This window comes from Phalangium opilio, unplaced genomic scaffold (assembly GCF_054372755.1).
Source record: "Phalangium opilio isolate 3A_F unplaced genomic scaffold, DU_Popi_V2 ptg000011l_1, whole genome shotgun sequence".
In the NCBI taxonomy this organism is placed as follows: domain Eukaryota; kingdom Metazoa; phylum Arthropoda; class Arachnida; order Opiliones; family Phalangiidae; genus Phalangium; species Phalangium opilio.
The window spans coordinates 2,314,024-2,337,378 of record NW_028324147.1 but is presented as its reverse complement, the minus strand read 5'-3'; the positions used below and the strand labels follow the sequence as shown (position 1 = coordinate 2,337,378).

General features: G+C 36.6%; 2 protein-coding genes across 2 annotated transcripts in view; both read right to left on the bottom strand.

The window, feature by feature from the left end:
* The window catches only part of Eph (Eph receptor tyrosine kinase), a 316,120-nt gene extending 313,024 nt beyond the window's left edge, over nucleotides 1-3,096 (bottom strand). Inside the window, exon 1 of the mRNA XM_089857914.1 lies at nucleotides 2,958-3,096. The gene's annotated coding sequence lies outside the window, so the exon portion shown is untranslated. The remainder of the gene's footprint in view (nucleotides 1-2,957) is intronic.
* A 5,114-nt stretch (nucleotides 3,097-8,210) lies between these two features.
* LOC149709819 (uncharacterized) lies at nucleotides 8,211-13,679 on the bottom strand. The gene has a single exon (XM_089860743.1). It carries the CDS (start codon nucleotides 13,677-13,679, stop codon nucleotides 8,211-8,213), a length of 5,469 nt encoding a protein of 1,822 aa, XP_089716869.1.
* Between the last annotated feature and the right edge of the window lie 9,676 nt (nucleotides 13,680-23,355).

The window sequence follows — 23,355 nt, the reverse complement described above, 5'->3', positions numbered from 1 at the left end:
GTGCTTATATTTTATTGGTGTAGATTGTAATTAATAACTTGAAGCGTATTAACGTAAATATTTCCTGTGATTTCAATTAATTAGTCCAAAAGTTGTCAATGTTTACAAAGCAAATTCGTTAAGAATAATTTGTTTATAAACAAGTCAACTCTTTTATTTATTTATTTACTTATTTAGGTTTTAAAACATATTTATTGTAACTCGCGACGCTGGAACGTTAATTTTCGAACTAGGGAAATCTTCCCCACTATAAATAAAATTCCCTGACCTTCTAACCTATTTTTAAGATCCCTGATTAGTTTTAAATAACCCTGTTAAAGATATTTAACTTAATTGTTTTGCGTAACTCAGAAATTGCAATCGAATTTGTAACCCTACATTTATGGAAGGAAGAGAGATGACCCAGACCAAGAAGCACCTGGCATAAGTGTCCAGAAAAAAAACGAAAAAAGAAAACCAAATCAAATTTCATTTTAACGACGCCAAGGCTTAAGGCAAAGAAAAAAAACATTCTTGTTTAAATAGCGGGTAAAGAGAACTGTTTCAAGTGGTAGAATATAAATAGGGGTAGTATTTGGGCAATTATTTCTTTCATTTTCGAGGGGCAAACCACTTCATTTATCAGGGAAAAAACCAATCCAATCGACTATAATATAAAATCCACTTTCGTGTAAGTTTAACTACGATTAATTTTAAAATCATATTAATTAAATTTCAATCTCACTCTAAGACCAGGGAGGATATATTTCTATTAGGAGTGGAAAACATCGAGTGAGTGATTTGCCTCTCGTCGCGTTTTTTCCCCATTGGCGTCTTAGAGGGGCCAATTTCAAGGAGCGGGGGGGGGGTTGGAGAGGAAGAAGGTAAATTTGGGAGATAGACGATCCATCTAGACCTAGTTGACCTTAGATTACCAGGCTTTGACCTTTCGTTTTCATGCAGGTATAAATTTTGAATCACCCCTCCTTTCCTTCTCCCTCCCTCGATCTTTAAGGGTATATCTTTCAACTTTCTCAGATCACGAATTAAGAAGAAGTCGCTTGCCGGGGCAATTTGGGGAGTTTTGTTTTTATAAATATACAAAGCCGAGATAGTAACGCCATCTTAAGAAATCGGGTAGAGCCTATAAAATAATAAATTCTTCGGACCCAACCTTGAGGAGAACTCGACCAAACCACTTCTAATGAACCCCTAGTATTACTGATATCAATTAACCATGCAGGCTTATGTCAAATTAGAAAATTAATAAATCGCTACTGCAACAAAAAAACATACAAACGAACCTCTAACTCAAATATCGTTAAGATAATAACCAGGGATATTATTTAAACAAAATTTAAAATATTCATTAAATACTCTTCATAATTAAAATAAAATGGAAAAAAATCTATAATGGTCCTTAAATTATAATTTAAGGATGTAATACAACCGCACGGATTCAGTTTATGTCAAATTAGAAAATTAACCAATTGTGACTGTTAATGAAAAACAAACAAACAAACCCACCAATTTCTCAATTATTTATAAGATAAACATACATTAATCGGATTTAAAATATTCATTAAATACTATTTCTAATTAATTTAAAAAAAATGGAAAAAAATATATACTGGTCCTTTAATTTAAGAATATAACAATACCCCATATTATCCTGTATCCCAAAATAAGAAAATAAATAAAACACCAAAAAATAAGCTTTGAATAAAAAATAAATGAGACGTACCTTATCATCTATCATGGTCCTCTAATTTAAAAATATAACAAAATCCCAAATTATCCTGTATCCCAAAATAAGTAAATAAATAAATAAAACACCGATAAAATAAACTTTTAATAAAAAAAATAAATAAATAAATAAATAAATAAATAAAGAGTACCCAATCAATCTGCCTTTAAGTTACCATAATATAACCTTTTTCCAGGTATAGCCCTAGCCTAGACAAACAAAATAGATTCGATTCAAAATACTAAACGCTCCCTTATCATCTTTCTAAAGACAAACTCCTTGAACATTCGCGAATCTATATAGGCAACTTGTCGATTTTTACAGTTAACTTTTAAAGCGTGTGGGGTGGTGATGGTGGTTCCAAGGCGTATACAGTACACCAACAGGAAGGAGAAAGTTAAGATTTCCCGAGGACCGAGCCCTTGTCGAGTCGGAGCTAAGCGTGGTGGTGGTGGAAAGGACAGGGGCGGCTAGGGCAGGCCTAGAGGGTTGGGTGGGCAGGGGCAGAGGAAGCTAGGGGGTTTAGGGATTGGAAACATCAGGGGCCACCCTCGTGTCAGTATTCGAAAATTCATGACAGGGTGACGGATGGTGACAAGCGCTAAGTTTCGGGGAGAGTCAGCTTGCTCTGATACTTGGCGAGCAGCTACTTGCCCTTCGCTCCTTGAGAGAGAGATTCGAAGGCAAACTCTAGCTATAGGAGAAAATTCCTATCTTTTAGCGCTTAAATCCCATTTTCTATATGATATCTTGGCTTATAGACTGCTAACACGTTCAATTAAAAGTAACTTTGGCGCTGAACTGTTCTGTTCTTGTAAGCCTTGGTTGGGTCACTCGAAGTCGATCCCCATGATCGAATCGAAGAAGAATCGAAGGAAAATCCTCCAGTTTTCAAAGGAGTAAGTAAAGATTGTATATACCAAACTTATTCTTATCGATAATAAAGGTTTTCTACAAGGGAGCTACAGGGTGTTATTCAAATAATAATAAGTATTAAGTAAGATAAACACTTTAGACGATCTCTCGTAAGTACTTAAGTCACTCGGAGTAATTCGGGAAATGGTTGTAGGATTTCTAACTCATTTAACATTTGGGAGTACCTTTTAATTGAGGCAAAAGTTATCCATATTCGACAAATGGATTGTGCAGGTTCATTCGAATGACGTAAAATATTGTGTAGGCATTGGATTTATTGTCTATCGGTCAATACCGACTTTGGAGCAATTCTTACCTTTGAACTCTGGTCATATTTCTTCCATAATCGAACCCAAGTCAATCAAGCAATGATTATTACGCAGACTTGGAATAAAATTCGTGTTGGTCCGTTGGGATTCATCATTTAGAAGATTGACTGTTTTGCAACTTTGCTTCATTTTTTAAAAAAATTTCCCATCTGAAAATAGAAGAAAAAAGAAAAAACATTGCAAAATTAATCGATAAAATATTGAAATTCAACGCGGGGAAATTTAAAAACTGTCACTCGTTGCACTTCAAAGTTCAAACCATGAGAATATTTAATAAACATCACATCACCACCCCCTGCAAAATATCCAAACTATAACGCATATACATAACCGACCGAGGCTTAGGAAAACGTGGTGGTGCTCGGGTCACCCCCGAAATTACTTCTTGTGTCTGTCAAGTGGGCGAAAAAAAAAACAAAAAAAAAACTCTCCAGTAAATTAATTTTAGCGAAAAATTCTTTTTTTTTCTGTCTTTCTCTCTCGGTATAGCTGCCATCCTGGGCCTGATGTTGCCAAATTGACTAAACCTAACCTTTCTTTGAACTAAAATTCCCCATGAGTACAGGTATATATATATATTTAGTACATGTATATTTTCCCATACAAGGGGTGCGTCCACTAATTCCGAAACATTTTCTTAGAATAAGGGGTAGATGTTTTTCCTTTTTTTCTAGTTTGGTATTGAATCCTGATTATACGAGGAAAAGGAGATGTTTTTGTATTTTTTTTTTGCCTGATATATATTGTTCCATGGAAAGTTAATTAATTAGGCCTAATTGAAACAAAAAATTAATTAATTTATAGCCCTAGGAGTTTCTTATATCCAGTAGAAAAACGTTTATGTCTTTTCCAATTAATTAACAATTCGAAATATCAAAAATATTCGTTAAGCCTTTGTTATAATATTTAAATTCGAAATTGCGCGCGCGCTTTAACAACTGTTGGTCACGTGACACACTATACACCTCGTGCTTTAAAAACATGATAAAAAAATACAACACAAATTCACGTTAACATTTGACAGCCCCTATATAATAAAAAAAATAACCCATAACGTTATGTCAGTCGCCATCATGTTCGGTATAATACTACTTGTTAAAAAATGTTGAAGATCGCTTACTTTGAAAGGACTATATAAAGGTTAAACAGCGCGTCGGAGAATATTATGGGATGAAAGTTATTACACGATAATTTCCATCATAATAGGGAGCCTGGCGTTACCAAGGAGCCTCGCCATTAATCTCAAACTTAAAAAAAAAGAAACTCAATTTGACCTTGAAATTTGACCCCCAACGCCAATGTAAATAAAGCCCGCCCATTCCCACGCCGGTATATACACGAACCAATCGGGATAGGAATAAACGGGTAGGTGGTATCACTCCGCCCCCTTTTACCACCCACTCAAGAAATTAAGGAAAGATAATTTAAAAAAAAATATCCGACAGACATTAATCAGTAGACAATTGGCGGCCATTAAAAAAGACGATGTCGCGCGCGAGACTTTGCCGGGTTTCGGGCGTTTTCTACTTAAAATCAAGCCAAGTGAAGCTAAGCCTAAACTCGTAATAAATTTCTTAAAATTCTATTTAACTTGGTTTTAAAAGAATATATATAATTTTTTTTCTAACTTGTATGTATGGATATAATGAAAGAAAGAAGAAAAAAAATGAGATAGGCTGCTTGTATACCCTTCCCAATTTTTTTAAACGAAAAAATGTTAATTGAAGTTCAGTTTTTAATACTTTGGGAGATTAAGGGTTTTCTGGTTTATTGTTACGAGTTTCCTGGCAGGCCTACGTATAAATAAACGGTTTTCTTAAATCAAAGTAATTTAATATCATTAATTAATTAATTAATTAAAAATTAGTTAAAACATTAGGTTAGTAACATCTAAAGAGGACCATTTAAAAATTTAGTAATAAATCTCATTTAAAAATTAAGATGGCATTGATATACCAGAAGTAAACACACAGCCCCCTGCACACGATCACTTTGAAATTAAATTTAGAATGAGTATGACCTTGATATAATAGAACGCTTGCTGACAGTGTCATATACCGTTCAGTTCAGGCTTGGAAATAAGGTTTAGTTCTGAACTAGTCCTCCGGACCAGTGACCCCTGATGTCTTAAATATGAAACTGGTCCCGGGACCAGTGACCCTTCCCCTATTTATTTTTCTACTGGTCCCAGGACTTGTGGTCGTTCTCTCTTCTAAAAAAATCTCTCTCGGCTTAGGGTTGTATACACAACTGGACTCCTGGAGTCGAAATTTATGTTAAAATGAAAATAATTAAAGAGGTCCCCATATCAATTTTTCATAAAAGTAGGAATTAATCAACTAGTCATTGGGACCAGTGACCCTCGCGTTTTGAATAAAAAAAGTGGTCCCAGCTATTAATAAACTGGTTTTTGACCTGTAAACCTGTCTTATTTCCTAGCCTGGTTCAGTTATTATATATTTTCGTAATATCTACATTTAGTACCAATTTTCATCACTGGAGGCGCCACTTCCTTGGAAAAAAAACAAATACTAGGGAAAGGGCCCGGGGTTTAAAATTGCCTTGCTCATTTTGTTCCACTTTAGGCAGCAGCCTGGCTAACGAGGGAACGAACGAACATGCGTTGAAATGTGGGAGTATTTTCTTTGGGTAGTTTCGCTTTCAAAAAATTGAACAGACATAATAGGACAGCTCTTCCTTTCTATAAAAAAGACTTGGTTTGCCCAAGCCTAAAAAACAAAACGATAAGAGTTTTTCCAGTTGTCTGAAGCGCGGATATTATTTTTTTCTATTGAATTTTAAAGACAATCCGTATTTTACTACTCTTTAGAATTTAATTCAATCACCTGATTTTACTGCTAATGGATTAGTTTCCTATAAATTTATTGAAATAAAAAATTACTTATCTCAGATTTTTCAACAACAATTCCATTTTCCTGAAACATTTTATCATGAAATTTTTTCTTTTCAATGAAGAACGTACTTTCATTTTCAAATAATACTCTCATTAATAATGTATTATATGCGGTCTTTTCGAATACAAAAGGGGCCTGTTATCACCTTTCTTATATTTGATAAAGGGGTTCGTTTCCTCTTTAAGCACAGTCACAATTATTGAACTGTGTATATCAGTACTTGTGGGGAAGATTTTAGAAGTGTTGGTTGAGTTGCTATTTAGTTGACAACATTACGAAAACTTGATGTGTTTGAAACCTTTCGGAAATTAAAAAAGAAAGAGTCAATTTGATTAAATTTACACGATATCCATCCAATAATAAATGTATGATAAAATGTTTAAGGAAATGGAATTGTTGTTGAAAAATCTGAGATAAGTAATTTTTTATTTGAATTAATTTATAGGAAACTAATCCATTAGCAGTAAAATCAGGTAATTGAATTAAATTCTAAAGAGTAGTAAAATACGGATTGTCTTTAAAATTCAATAGAAAAAAATAATATCCGCGCTTCAGACAACTGGAAAAACTCTTATCGTTTTGTTTTTTAGGCTTGGGCAAACCAAGTCTTTTTTATATAATATCTGTTCCTTCAGCCTTAATTGTATTAATCTATTATAAAAATAATATTATGCTTGTCAAACGTCATTAATTCGATGTTCCAGTAAGATGTTCGTGAGCATATTGGCTCACTCTAAGTGCCTCTCATTATTCTATGGGAAAGATTAAAATTTTAAATCATTTTGCAGGGGAGTGGTAAATTAATTCACAATTCATAGGCGGGTGGTAAATTAATTCATATAAAAAGGCGGTTGGTGACTCCATTAAGTTTAGTTGACCTTTTTGTATAGATTTAAAAAAAAAGTTATTTCTAAACCACGCGCCAGCACGCGCACATTTCATTGAAAGTTTGTTATTTAAGAATTTTCCCTTATATGTACTAGGATTTTTCATTAAAAATAGACAACGAGCTTTCCAAGACTCGAACCTGCAATGTTTTGCTTTGAATGCAAACGCGTTATCCATTATGCCACAAGCCTGTACTTCTTAACAAAAAAAATTATCCTAGCATTGTATTTATAGGATTATTTCATTTATGTTGAATAAAAGATCTGTAAAAATAAACACCGATCTTGCCAGGACTCGAACCTGCAATCTTCTGCTCCATGGGCAGACGCGTTATCCTATGCACCACAAACCCGATAAAGGCTGAACAAAATGATATGCAAACAGTGTAATATATGTAACGGTTTTACCATGATTTATAAATTAATTAAAATAAAATACTTAGACTTAATTGTTCTTAATCAAACTTCAGAAGTTCAACATTCAATAGTTGCTTGATAATTCAAAAGTGTTCCGAACCTTAACTTCGCAATAGTTTCTGAGTTATTCGATGGAGTGGACCACCAAAAGTCCCATGCTTTTTCTATGGGACGCTAAGCCTAAAATCTGTGAATTATTTCTTTAACATAACGGGAGGGTGTGGGTTCTTATCTAGAAGGGCCTACCGGCCCTCTAGAATAGACTTAAGAGTAAATATAAACCTTCCCTAATTTTTTGGGTGTTGTAGTTTTGTGCTCAAAGTGTTAAGCTGGGAGAGCTGATTGTTTTTATTGGAATATAGCACCGACTGAAAAATGCTATTTCCCGCTCTAAATTTCTAAGTTTTATTTTTGAAAGAAACGACTAAGTTTTACGCCGTAAAGTTCTTTATTCATCTTTTTATTTTTATCCCTTCTAAGTGGGTCCCTTCTGAGTGGGCTACTGCGTTACAAGCGGTTTTCAAGTAATCTGGTCTTTTTTAAAGAAAAGTATCTTCTATTTATACTTTTTCATGGACTTGAAAATGGATTTCTTTGCAGCCAATGAGAAGGCCGGAGGTGGCCAATGAGAAGGCCGGAAAATCTCCGAGATGGTAAGAACCATCTCTCGATTCTCCGGTACTTCTCGGCGACTGCTTGGCTACTGATGGCTATCTCTCGACCCTCCGGTACTTCTCGGCGACTGCTTGGCGACTGATGGTTATTGATAACACAAAAGGGTTAAAAATCTATTCATGTTTTACAAAAATTCTTTTTTACATTATATTTTTACAAGTAATTTTAACTATACATTTTCGTTTTCCTACACAACATTAATTTACAACATTAAATCAAGTTTAGTGAATATTTAATTTACTTATAACAACATATTTTCAATTTGACGCGAAATAATTCAACACTCCCCACAAAATTACGTGACGAAGCGAGAGTAATTTTAACTGACCTACATTATTTTGCGTTTTTAAACATTGTTTTCTCCAATCTCCATTGGATATAGTAACTGTATAGGCCTTCTCAATTTAGTTCCATTGCTCATTCTAACTATGCAAGCTCTGACCTTTTGGTCTCTACCAATTAATTTTTCTTCTACAACTCCTAATTTCCAAACGTGTTTTGGTATTTTATCTTGGTGGACCAAAACTACGTCCTTTAATTGTATTTCATTTAATTTTTTCGAGTCCGTATGATGCGCGGACCTTAATTGCAACACGTATTCCTGTTGCCACCGTTTCCATAATTTGTCATTTAAATTTTCCCTATATTTTAATCTTTTTGTGAGTAGCTCACGATTGGAATTTTGATTCGTCTGCGTGAACCTTTGAGGTGGAAGTGTCGTGATTCTTTGACCTATCAAGAATTGTGCTGGGGATAGGGGGGAAGGATCTCGAGTGTCGCTATAGACAAAAGTGATGGGACGAGAATTTATCGCTGCCTCGGCTTCTACAAGGGTGGTTTCTAATTCTTGGTAATTTAATTTGGCTGATCCTAATACCTTTTTTAAGATTGATTTAGTTGATCTTACGAGGCGTTCATAGAACCCTCCCCACCATGCGGCTCTTTCGGCAATAAACTTCCATCTGATTCCCTCCCTTCCAAAATATTCTAACAATGTTGCGTCATTCAGTTTTTTCCAGACAGATTGAAGGTCCTTGTTTGCTTTTTCAAACGTTTTGGCATTGTCGCTGTATATTGTATGAGGTATCCCTCTCCTAGCAATCATTCGCCTAAAAGCTAGCATGAATTCTTCGGTGGATAGTGAGGGCATTAATTCTAGGTGCAAGGCCCTTGTGACCGCGCAGGTGATCAGGCATATATAAGCCTTGTCTAACGTTTTATTATTTTCATAGTACGACGGTCCCTTTATATACAATGGCCCAGCAAAATCTATTCCGCAAATTTGGAATGGAGGTGCCTGCTCAATTCTATCCTTTGGTAATGGGGCTGTAGGTGCGTCCCCCGCCTTACAATTTTCTTTTCTACAAATTAGGCATTCTTTCACTATTTTCTTGGCTAACTGGCGCCCCGCTACTATCCAATATCGCCCTCTTACTTGGGTGATGGTGTCTTGCACCCCATTGTGTAATACTTTACAATGTGATCTTTGGGTTATCATTCGAGCCAAATGTTGTTTAGCGTTTAGTATTATTGGGTGCTTTAACTCTAATGATAAATCTGTTTGATCGAGTCTCCCTCCTACACATAACTGACCTTGATAATTCATTATTGGGTTTAGAGAGGCTAAGCTACTTGATGGTTTTAATTTCTTATTTTCTTTAATTGTTGCTAACTCATTTGGGAAGTCTTTTTGCTGCGCACACCTTACCCAATCTATCTCTGCCTGAACCATCTCTTCAGCTGTTATGGGGCCCCTTGCTCTATTTTGTTTGAAAGCCCTTTTTACATAACAAGTTATTCTCAAGCATTTGTCCAAATTGCTATACTTTTCTAGGTTTATAATTTTATCCAACCCTATTTTTTCTTGACAGTTTACGACCATTATTGTCTTTCTTAATTCTTTTTCAATTTCTTCTGCATTTATTTTAATTTCTCTAGATTTGTCTTCTGGCCATTCTGATTTCGGTTTCTTTAGCCAATCAGGCCCTTCCCACCACAGCTGTTTACTTGCTAATTTTTCCGCGGTTATGCCCCGAGTCGGGATGTCGGAAGGGTTTTCTATCCCTGGGCAGTGTCGCCAATCGTCTATATTAGTGAGCCTTTGAATTTCGGCTGCTCTATTCGAGATAAAGGGTTTCCACATGCTCGTTGCTCCTCTTATCCAATATAGTGCTATCGTGGAATCACACCACATATAGGTTCGGACTAATTTTTCGCTAAATGTTTCTTTGACATAGTTCGTTAACCTAGCCCCCAAGTTGCACCCCATTAGTTCTAGTTTGGGCACAGATAATTCCTTGAGTGGAGCCACGCGCGCTTTAGATGTTACTAAAGACACCCCTACATAATTTGATTGCGTAACGTATCTCACATAAATTGTCACGGCGTATGCGCTCTTACTGGCATCCGTGAAGCAATGTAATTCAAGCTCTTGAATGTCGGCGTAACTATCGAAGTAATGCCTTGGTATGTTAATGTGTCTCAGGCTGGGCAATTCCCGGCACCAGCTGATAAATTCATCCTCTAATTGCTCACTTAATCTCTCATCCCACGCGACCTTTTCAACCCACAATTTTTGAAATAGCATTTTTGCCCTTATGGTAAAGGGTGCCAAGATCCCAATTGGATCAAAGATCTGAGCTACCGCACTTATCACGTGACGCTTTGTTGGTTTAATGTTTTGGAATATTTCCACTAACTTCGTGAGGTCAAAAGAGTACGTATCTGAATTGGGGTTCCATTTTAAGCCCAAAACTTTTATTCCCTCCGGGGCATCTTTTCCCTCAAACATTGGGACTTCATTTTCTGATTTTGTATTTCCCCATAATTCTCTGAGCCTCGCTGAGTTAGTCTGCCATTTTCTAAATCGCATGCTTGCGGTACTCATTACTTCATTAATTCCCATAGAAACTGTAAACGCTGCTTCTACATTATTTTCTCCGCTCACTAGGTCATCCACATAAAGATCCCTATCAATTAATTTTACGGCATTTTTGTCTGACCCCTCTACTGAATGTATGTGATATTTTATTGATGAAGCTAGCAAAAACGGGCTGGAGGTTATCCCAAAAGGCACGCGAGCCATGCGCAACGTTACGAATTTATTTTCTTCTAATTGTTTATTTGGCCCCTCTTTAACCCATAAAAATCTTACTGAGTCTCTTTCTGTTTCTGATAAGGCTACCTGGAGAAAAGCTTTCTCTATGTCTGCAATAAAGGCAATCTTGTGCAATCGAAATCTTAACAATAACAAGAGAATATCGGGGGTTAAGTTTGGCCCCGAAGCCAAGCAGTCATTTAAAGAAGGGCTCCCCTTAGCGCTGGATGAACCGTCCAAAACCACGCGTAATTTCGTCGTTTCTGCTGCCTCTCTTTTTACCGGCTGATGGGGGAGATAAAAGGTACCTGCTGGTTTTTCGTTTGGATTTTCAACTACCTCGGCCACCCCAGTTTTCAACTGTTCCTCAATGACGGCTTTGTAGTCGTCGTATAGTAAGGGGTCCCTCTTAAACCTACGTACTAGAGCGTTGGCGCGTTTGGTCGCTATCTCTAAATTGTCAGGTAACACCTCTTTCTCAATCCGCCACGGAAACTTTACGTGGTATCTGCCATTATTCATTTTTATTTCCGAGTTAAAATTTTGGATACATTGATCATTTTCTAACAGTTCTGACTTGGGGTCTTCGCTAACTATCCCAATGGATTCCAATTCCCAAAATCCCTTAACTATTTTGTCTGTTTCTTTTTCCACAACTCCAACCCTCATTACTGATATTGGGCAAGAAGTTATGCCACCTTGGCCGTTTGAATCTACGGGTCCCTGTACGGCCCACCCTAATTTTGTTTCTATGGCCACTACCTTTGGTCCGAATCTTTCCGTTCTACCCGAAGCTATTGCCCAGTAGAAATCCCCTCCTATCAACAATTCCATGCCATCTCCCAGTATTGGCGCCGCGTTATTTGATTTATCGGCTAGTTGCCATCCTCTGTCTTTCATATAATCTTCTATTTCGTCACAATCGAAGGTGGTTACGGAATTGCATACGAAGGGAACCTCTATGGCGACGATTTCTACTCTTTCTTCAGGTTTCTCTATGTTTTCTAGTGTGATTTTCACTTTATTTCTAACGTGTTCTGAAATTTCTCGGCTCATGAACTTGTTGATCCCAATTTTTGCTTCACCTATTATGGGCAAGTTTAATTTTCTAGCTATGTCTTCCCGTATGAAGGAAGCCTGGGCTCCTGAATCTAAGAAACACCTGATTTCTACCCCTAAATGATTTTCTTCGGGGTGCTTCGCTATAGCTCTGGCTGTTTGTAAGAGAACTGTTGTGTTTTTTCTCTCTGATTTTCCTATATTTATTGAAGCTACACCTACATTGACGTTAGTTTCTACATTTTCCCTCGTTTCCTCTTTCCTTTCTGGGCCAATGTTTGCGGGATTTTGGTAACAGATTGCGTAATTATGACCTTTCTTACATTTTAGGCACGTTCTATATCTGGCATGACAATTTCTGGCTTCATGCGAGCTCCTAAGGCAAAGGTTACATCTACCCTGATCCCTTATGAAATTTTTCTTTTGTTCTATGTTAAATTTTTCGCAATTGGCGGTTTTGTGTGTGGTTTCTTCACAAAATATACAGTATACATTATTCCTTCTATCCTGATATTCATATTGTGGGATTTCCCGACGGTTTTGATTATAATTTTGATTAGATGGGTTCTGGCGATAATTTACGCCTGCCGAAAGGGCCGAGGTGGTATTTCTCGGGTATTGAGATCTCCTATCCTGATTCCTATCCTGATTCTGATTATATTGGAAGCTAGCACCACCATGTTTTTCTGAGACGGATTTAGCTCCCAACACTTGACAAGTTTCCCTCGATTGTAATTCATCTTTTAAGAATTCTAATAACATTACTATATTCCAGTCGGCATCAGGCTTTCTAGTACGACTATACTCAAGCCTTATTTCTTCGGGCAAGCATTTTAAAAGCTTCGGGCATAAAAACGTCCCGCACTCTGCGATATTTTCCCCTAACGATTTTAAACTTCTTATGTTAACTTCGCACTGATCATATAAGTTTCTCAGACTCCTCAAATCCCCAACCTTAGTAACTGGTTCTAAATTATTTAAAATGTTCAAATGTATGTATTTTACCATATCCGGCCTACCAAACCTATCTTTTAAGATTCTAATCGCTTCGTCATAGTTTTCGTCAGACGCGTACATTCCCTTAAGAGACATTTTGGCGTCCCCAACTAAATAAGACTCTAGGTACGTGAATTTTTCGACCTTACTCATGTCTTGTTTGTCCACTGCTATTGAAAATTGATGCCAAAAACTGCCCCACTGGGTGAAGTCTCCTCCATATTTGCTAATGGTCAGTTTTGGAAGTTTAGCGTGAACTTGGGACGATGATGTCGCTGATCCAGTCGTGATTATGGTTCCGCTCGAGCTGGAATTGCTGGTAGCGACGGCTCCCTTGATGTTACTGATCCGGCGGTTGGCCTTCCTTATTGTGATCGTGATTTTGTCCCGATACTCGTATGCCTTGAGGGTATCGTTGGCTTGTTCCTTTTCGTCGTCGAATAACGCTTCTATTTTCGCGTCATATTGGATGATCGCTTCTTCTTTCTGTTGAAGTAATGCTACGGCATCCTCTACGTCCTCTATTTGGCAGCTTGTTCCGGTTAGTAGCCCTTCTATTTCCGTGACTAATTTGGTAACAAGTTGGCGAACAACCTTTCGGGAGGTCTTCAGTTTAGCGCGTTCTGCGTCCCGTTTCTTTGTTCTTTCTTCCGGCGTCTCCATTTTAAAGTTCCGACTGTTATTCTATTTCTTTCCGATTGTTTTTAAGGAAATTCGGATATTTTTTCTTACGGTTTTGTTTCTTCCGTCGCGTAATTTTCGCTATTTATTTTACGTCGCGTATTTTCCGCTATTTATTTTGCGTCGCGTATTTTCCGCTATTTATTTTGCGTCGCGTATTTTCCGCTATTTATTTTGCGTCGCGAAATTGTTTTTTAATTTTTGCTCAATTGTTCTCTTTTTGTTTCTAATGGTCCAATTTGTTTCGCTCGTGGTCCCGGGTTTCGGCACCATGTAGTTTTGTGCTCAAAGTGTTAAGCTGGGAGAGCTGATTGTTTTTATTGGAATATAGCACCGACTGAAAAATGCTATTTCCCGCTCTAAATTTCTAAGTTTTATTTTTGAAAGAAACGACTAAGTTTTACGCCGTAAAGTTCTTTATTCATCTTTTTATTTTTATCCCTTCTAAGTGGGTCCCTTCTGAGTGGGCTACTGCGTTACAAGCGGTTTTCAAGTAATCTGGTCTTTTTTAAAGAAAAGTATCTTCTATTTATACTTTTTCATGGACTTGAAAATGGATTTCTTTGCAGCCAATGAGAAGGCCGGAGGTGGCCAATGAGAAGGCCGGAAAATCTCCGAGATGGTAAGAACCATCTCTCGATTCTCCGGTACTTCTCGGCGACTGCTTGGCTACTGATGGCTATCTCTCGACCCTCCGGTACTTCTCGGCGACTGCTTGGCGACTGATGGTTATTGATAACACAAAAGGGTTAAAAATCTATTCATGTTTTACAAAAATTCTTTTTTACATTATATTTTTACAAGTAATTTTAACTATACATTTTCGTTTTCCTACACAACATTAATTTACAACATTAAATCAAGTTTAGTGAATATTTAATTTACTTATAACAACATATTTTCAATTTGACGCGAAATAATTCAACAGGTGTTTTGTATTTTCATTTTATAACAGCCTATAGAAATGCAAACGTGTTCCCGGAGATGGTAAAAAAAAAGATTCCAAAATTTTGAAGATTAAAAATTTAGGAAAAATAAACAATATATTTTTTTTAAAAAAATAAAGTTTTCTGTAAAAAGAGTTTAAAATGCTAATTTCAAATTTAATTACGATAATATATATGTATATAATTTAGCTTGTTAACCTGAGCATCATTATACTGGGACCCATTAAGTCAGCGGTTTGTCAATCATAACTCGAAAACGGTGTCCTTTGGAGCAAAATGTCACAGAACCTTTTCGACTCAAAATAGTTCAAAGAACACCCTGTTTATCGAATTTTATTAGTTATCCCTTATGTTTGACTAGATATATTTTAAAATTAACGACGTTATATTGTCACAAAATTCTGTAATATAAAAGAGGCCCTCTTTAGGTTACTAGGATGAGAAACTTCAAATTAATAGCTCCATTCGATTCGAGAGTTATAAAAAAAAATCCCTCCAGTCATCAAAAATTGTTCTTATCACCGCTAAAACATCCCGAGTCTTATTTTCTAGGTACACCAAAAAATTTATAGTATCTCTTATTCGTTCCGAAAAGGACCAATCGTATTTTTAACCCACAAAAACGGCTAGCAGTAAAACACCAGAATCAGATTAGAATCTCGAAAAGTTTTTCTAGATTTTTAAAACAATTTTAAGAGACATTTACCAAGAGGTACAGGTAAAATTATTGACCTATCCATGGCTTTTAATGGCCCTATTAATCTTTGAATGTTTATGTTTGATAGTGGCATAATTTGGGGAACTCAAAACTACTTCAAAAACTAATTTAATTTTATTTCTACTTATTTTAAAATTCAATTCACGCAAAGAAGTTCTCCCAGCATCCTCAGTAAGGTCGTCGACAACGCCATCTGTGTCTTTAAAATAGAAGCTAATTCGTAAGAACTATAGCTTCTAATTTTAAATAGCGCTAGGCGGCAGCATTTAACAATCCCCTTCCAAAGGTAAGTGCGTAAGCAATGTACTATGGGTGAAATCCTTTCATTGCCGCATAAATTTCACGAATTCCATTTCACCTCTCTCTTAATTCTTCAAGCATGAATAATGCCCCTTCATATTCATAGCAGACCCATACTTGCTCAAAGTATTATAAGGTTACGATCACACTTATGTTATGCCTACTTAATTCAGAAACTTACGCTCAAAGACCCATCGCTAGGTAATTGAAAATATGGCGGTAAAAATAGTCAAAATTAAAGGCAAAGGAATCCATCTTTCTTGATTTCCCGCAAAATAAATGGGCCAATTTGGGATCATAATTTGGCAATTTTTTCTTTCGTTCCTCTCGTGATACCATATCGACGATACCTAAGGGTACCAGGGCGCTGCGTATTACCATCAGGGAATAAACGTGCTGCGCGAGACGCTGTTAAAATTGAGCACCAGACTCCTTAAGGCTGCAGTCTTGAGTATAGGAGGAACATAGGAGTACAACCAAACTAGCAAATCAGAAGAAAGCCCGAAGGGGTCCCAGCAAGTTAGAGGTCCAAAGATGCTGCCAACATGTTTATTTATCTCATTGCCTTTTTTCTTCTTTTTGGCCTTACGAATTTCGGGGGCCAAAAAGAGCGAGCGCACGACCAAAATGAAGCAGGAGAAGAATTTTTCTTAGATGGGAGAAGAAATGAGAAGAAGAAGAAGAAAAAGTTGTACGAAAAATTCCTAGCTAAGTTTTTAGGGACAGACGGACGTTAATACCAATCTCCGGAATGAAATTTTATATCCCACTTTTATTAGAAAATAGAATTATTGGAATTGGGCTAGCTGGAAATGGGGCTGCAGACGACGTTCAGAGTGGGCCATTAATGCGTGGGCGAGAAATTGGAGGTCGTAGTATAGGGTTAAAGGTCAACTTATAAATAAAATATATATATATTTTTTCTCTCTTTGTGAAATCGTAGGCTTTCTTTAATTCTTACAGATTGCAATCTCATTACAATCCCCAAAACCCAATAATTAATAACTTAGAACTTCACCACCACCACCCGCTGTGGGCATATGCCATTGGGGTACACGACCCCTTCAAGTACTTAAAAGTAAAAACAACCTATGAAACATTTTACATCCTAACAAGAAACTAATACAAAATTACCAAAATCTGTTATAATACCTGGAAACAGGTTTAAAATCCGTTTAGGCAACATCATTAATTGCCAAAGTAAATTAAGCGTAACAGATCGGGCCAGGGGGGGGGTGTCTTTTACCGTCCCCCTTTCCTCACGTCATTTTCCCGCCATTCCGGGGTTAAACTTCTTTAAATTTCATAGGAGGAGGTGGGCTTTAGGCGCATATACATGTAAAGTGTACATGAGAGAAAGAAATTGACCGTTGGCGTATATTATAAGTTAATGCTTAGGCAGATACAAAATGAGATGGTAATTGCAGACAGCCCATATTGTTAGTATACCGGTAATGTAAGAATATAAAGAAGAAACCTGGAGTGGTAATTTTGATAGCCCCTTAAGCCTTGGTTCAATGTAAGAATTATTATCAGAAGTAAATGTCACGAAGTAAAGTTAAGCAAAGTACAGGAATTATTGAAATTGAAAGGAGAATTTTACTAAATTCCAAACAAAACTTCCATTATTAACTTCGCATATGAATATGACGCGATGGTTCAGTGTAAGGCCCCTGATGATACAGTGAATCACCCGTCTTATAGAATGTGTAGGTCTATAAGAAATAAGGTGGAGCCAGGGAAAATTCCAACCACGTCACGTCGCCTATGAACGAATATTTACAAGATCGTTTATTTAAGTTTTTTGTCCAATTTTGATTAGAAAAGCTATTATAATAAGCTATATAAAAAGACAGTTAATATTATAAGGTATTAACTTCATAGAAATATGAAAGATACGAATGGTTTTTCAAGAAAAAAAAATAAAATAAATTGTCTTTAAATAAATTACGTACGATACGCACGTACGCTGTTTCTTATACCTTAATAATACTTTATTATAAAGAAAAAACATCGTTAATTTAATACTGATTACTATTTAAAGGGTGGCAATAATAAATCGTACTTCTTTTTAATTGGATTAAAATGTAATTTAAATTGTTATAGGATCCTTTCTAATGAGCAATTTTCTACACCAATTTAAAAAAAGGAAAATAAATTAAGATGAAATTAACGTGAAATTTTCAATTTAAATTCCAAAGATTTAAGGTTAACAATTCATACGAAATAATAATTGATGTATCTTTAATTAAACTCGTACGCGTACGACAAGTACACGCCTCTAAATTAATTAATATATTTTAATTCGAATTATTCACGTATCCGTACACGTTTATTCCAGCTACATCTTTCTCAGATACCCAACAACCCCTAAAATATTACATTTTTCCCATAAGAAAAACAGTGCCCACTGCCCAGTAAGACGCCATGAAAATGACCGGCAAAAGGGCTAAAACAATATTACGCGCAACTTTAGTAAAACTCCACTTCCGGAATCAATTTATAGCCGATAAAAACAAGAGTCTGGGCCAATATCTAAAACCCTTTAGCCTTATTCTTTACTGTCAAGACACATGGGAAAATCCCTTAGTTATCCAATAAAATATCGAAGGAGACAGTGCACAAGGGGGACGATAGCGAAGTAGCCAGTAATAGAATTCCGATGGATCGGGACGCCCCGGGGGAAAAGATCCCACCAAAGTTTTTCTTAGGACTACATTTTTTTTCTTGGTTCCCTCTTTCTATAGTGTATACCTTTAGTCCCTACAGTTAGGAAACGGTCAATCAGGAGGTCTTAAACCCTTTTTTGATTCCATCCATAGCTGCCCACTAACTTTCGCTAACTCGCTCTATTGACAGACCGCTTCCCTGGCCATTCTCTCTCTCTTTTTTTCTTGCCTGGGCCCCTGCCCCGGTTCTCATCGTGAATCTATTTCAATTTTCCCATGAATATAGGCCTATAGGAAAGGGTTATGTGGGTGGTAGGACATAGGGAAGAATACTAATATAAAAACTGGGGTAGTATCGGACCCGGTTGATCCATTGGCATCTCTGCTGACCCTGCTGAACCAACAAGCCTACAGCGCAGACCCCAAAAGCGAGATACAAAGCGGAAATTTACAAGGATACTTAACTAAATAGAGAAGTTATTCTTGGAAAACACACATCCATTCATTTCATATCAAAGCCCCAACACTATTCAACCCTAGTACCACCATTTTGCATAGACAGCTGGTTAACCCAGCATTCCAGAATTCACACTAACTGTAAACTTACAATGGGATGAACTTCAACTTAACCCTCAGGCCTATAATAAGCCTATGGCCTAATACGTGTACTTAATCGCGCGTTTCTTAGAGAAGGGGGGGGGGGGACCTCGCTTCCCTTTTATTTTTTTCTTCCGTTAGTCTTCCGATAGTCGGAAGCCCGAAGCCAAGGCTTAATTTCGACTTTAGGTCGGATTCTCTCGTTTACTTTCCTTTTAGTACATAGTAGAGAGAGAGAACGAAGAGTGAGTGCTCATTGTAGACCACGGAAACTGTACTTTTTATATCCAAAGCTAAGCCTTGGTCCGTTTTCCCTTGAGCTCTGGAAGCTACAATTAAACTAGCCACTTGTTTTTTTCTCTCATAGGTCTCGACACCTCTAAAGAGTGGAGAAGCGCTTTGCCTTCCTTATATAGTAGGTCCTAATAAAGCTCGCCAAGGACTTTGGTGGTGTTTGTTTACCATGCAGAAAAGAGGAACCAGGCAACAAGCACGCTGAACAAGAAATTCGGTATAGGGGTTAGGTCTATTTACTGCATGGTCAAGTGTTCTCAAAGGCAAATATAAATAACGGGAAAGTAATTAGGCGCATTGAGTAGATGAACACTTTCCCTCCAACTTCGTTCCAATTTCCAAGTCTTGATCTTTTTCAATTTATTGTTTCTTTGAACAGAGACCAATCAGTGATTGCTTGATCTACTTTAATATTATGCAGTATTATCTTTTGTTAATTTCTCTATATACAGGAAAATAGCCAATTAATTCTGTGTTTGTTCATTTGAATTTTGAGGCGTAATTGGTCTGGGAATTCCTTAGAAGTTACATTCTCTTGGAGATTATCATAGATTTCATAGTACAAATCTGGTGTTGGTGGCAAATGTAATTCTGTTTTAGCCCCTAGCATTCATACTGCCTCACTTTCTGGTAATTCTATATACCATTGCTACAAAGTTAGATAAAAATGTAAATTGCTTACAACTTTAGTTGCTGTTAAAAAATACCCTTGTTATAGCAGCAACATAACCCAGTTTAATTTTTTGTTTAAGCCAAACTTTGTAAGCAGCGCTCAAAACTTAATTTCCCAAAGTTGAGTTGAGCACAAAGAAATTCACTCTTAATTATAACCCCTTATCAATTCATTTACACCTTGTCTAAAGCCTATATACTACTAAACCCTTTCGACCTACAATGACCCACATTCCCCATCAACTACCGCATGTAAGGAGTACTAGCTCCTCTTTTTTTCTTTTAAAACCAAAACTAAAACCCAGGCTTAACTTCTACACACGCAAACTTCTTTCTGTAGCCCAAAAAACAAAAAAAGGCTAAAACTAAAACTAGGTAGGTCTTTTAAAAAGTATTTGTAAGCAAAAGAAGTCAATTAACGAAGCAGTTTACAAAGTTACCCATACAGAGTGTCTGAAAAGTGTATCAGAAATTAAGGATGAGGATGTTCTTTGGCCTTTGGGCGATTTCGACTCGAAAATGTAACTTCTATGAAATTTTGACCCTAAGGGCCGCTGTTTTCAAGTTAAGATTGCATCCAAAGTATTTTAGGGATGACCTAGGCTTAAATTTAATTTAGAAACTGATTTAGACTTTGATTTCTAATTTAATTACTCAAATCATAACTGGAAAACAGTGTCCCTTGTATCAAAATGGAGATAGAAATTACATTTTTGACTCAAAATCGCCCCCTTAATTCCTGATAGACCTTTCAGCAACACCCTGTACGCATTTCTTCAAATACAAGTACATATACTTTTGGATCTTGTTAAAAGACACGAACCACTTAAGACGCGCGGAGTCCCCAATGGATTTCGGGGATCCTATATATACCAAAAGAAAAACGTGTATAGCGCGGCGACATTCTCTATCAGTTAGGGTCCAGATAGAGAAAGCGAGGCCTAGCTAGCCTAGGACTCGGCCCGTTTCTTTTATACAGCGGGGACTGACTTTATATATATCTACAGACTTTTTCCTACTATATATAGGATCTTTTTTATACTGCACCGATAATAAGAGAAGCTGACGAAAAAGCTTTATATAATAGCTCGCGCGCGCGCGCCCAAAAAGTACAGTACACGTGGGGAAGGGGAAAAAGGCGGGGAAAAAAAAAGTTCGATAAAAACTTAGGGGGGTTCGGGAACCTAACGAACCTTTTCGTTAAGCCGATGATGGAGGAAGGCTAGCTAGCTAGCTGCTAGCCATGCTGGACTTTCCAACTCTCCAAAGGGTCAAAAAGGTAGAGTGGAAGGAGAGAGGGAAGTAGAAAGGTCATCAACAGGGTCAATTTTGGTCTCACAGCCTCAAGGGATGGCGTGGGGAGATTGAACGAGTGTAGAGTTATCGCAAACTATACTGGCGCACCTATAGGACAAGGTATCAAAAATAATACATGTGTTTGGTCGGTTTTATGGATAAGTATTCGTGTTTTAATTATTTTAATTAACCTTAATTTATCATATTAAGCAATTAGATTAGACCTAAATGAGATATATTATTTCTAGTATCGAGGTAATAACTTCAAATTTCGATACAAAAATACTGCACGAGTAAGGAGACTGTTATAATTCTAGTATATCAAGGTCATTCTGAATTTAATTTCAGGACTTAATATCTGTTTCAAGATAGAGCTCTGTATTTTTTCTGAAAGGTATATCAAGGTAATTTTCAAGAAATTAATTTAAAGGGAAAGTAAATAAAAATAATAATGTATTCCCCTAGGCTCACTCTAAACTCTCAACCTTTTAAAAAATTACTCCATTTCCGTTCCTTCATGAAATTACAATTGTCCATGCCGGAATAAACAGTCCAATATAAATCACATACACTCCGACCGAATTACAAATTACCTTTTTGGTTAAAGGTAGGTAGGTTTGAGGGAGGGAACGAGGTCCATGCAGCGCCATATGTTCCCAGACCGGGTCCGTAATACAATTTTAATTTAATTACGGAGGTCATTTTTATCCAAAAAGAGAAAGAGAAAGAGAGAAATAGTGAGTGTGTGGTGTAGTGGAGAGGGAATAGTTTTTGACTGATGATGGCTTCAATTTAACAAGACGCCAACGGAGCATGGTTGAGGTTCCGAGCTAGCGAGAGAAGGAGAGAGAGGGTGGAGAAATTATCGGTCGGAACAGATTTACAAGAGATAATATTTCTTAAAGAAGAAGGAGGAGGAGAAATATATATATATTTTTGGCTCGAGCGCGACATTACGTCGCCATGATACGACCTCCAATATTAAATTTCCACGAAAACCGCCCGTCCCATCTTGGCGTCCGTAGCTAGCGCGAACCGCTGCAGCCCCATGGAATTAATTTAAAAAAAAAAAACAATAGATATATTTCTTCTATACCATACGGTTCATAATATACAGAGTGTTTGTTTCTTATGAGAAGTCTACCATCAATTATTTTTGTCAAACTGCATGAGCGGAAAGTGTCACCAAAACATGAGATGGCCCATAAAAACATTTAAGGAAATATTAAATAACAAATGTGCAGGAATAATTTAATTAGAGGCCAGTTAATTTTTGGGAGAACATATCTACGTATGAAAATGTTGTAAACCCTTTGTTCTTGGAGTCTTTCCATTCAGATTGAATTGACTCTTATAAACAAGTACAGAAGTTATGATAGACTAAGGCTTATCAGAAACACCCTGTACATAAAAAATTAAACACGCGTTGCACTCTGGGAGAGAGGGAAGGAAGGAGAATGTCAGGTTTGATTGATATCTCCCTCTTAATTAATTTAACTTAATTAAATAATTACTTTAAAGGTATAGCGCGTTCTCGTTGCAACATGCGAGTATCGTTGGAAAGCCGAATTGCCTTTAGCAACAAATCAGCTTTGCACGCAGTCACTAATTACTTTCTGTTTTGTCTTTAAAATCATTTCAAGAATCAACTTCATGGCAACCCTCTACTCGACTTATTATTATATTATATATATATTATATATATTATATATATTATATTATTATAAATTCGTTCTGGTATAGGGATTATCGTCGGTTAAAATAATTCAAAGTTATGAAATATTAATTTCTTTTAAATATAATGCACTTTAGTAAAACAATACTTTTAATTCAAGGTGACTTTGGAAGGGAATGATCTCGTGATATTATTGTAAGCGTATTCCGGGGCCTCTTAATGTTAATGCGCCCCTTTATAATCCTGGACAATCTCTCATTTCTTTTCAGAGCCGCCATGTTATAAATTGGATGGATATTGGTGAGCATCACGGAATATAATCCGAAATTTTTATTTTAAAATCCTCTTTTACGTATTATACCGTAGGCCTATAGAGTATGGTATATAAGGAATGAGAATGAATTCTACTGAAAAATCGCTTAGCCCAAAGCTTCGTTTTTTTTTCTTTCAAATTTTTAATAAAAACTTTTCTTTGGCGGTCGCAACGCGA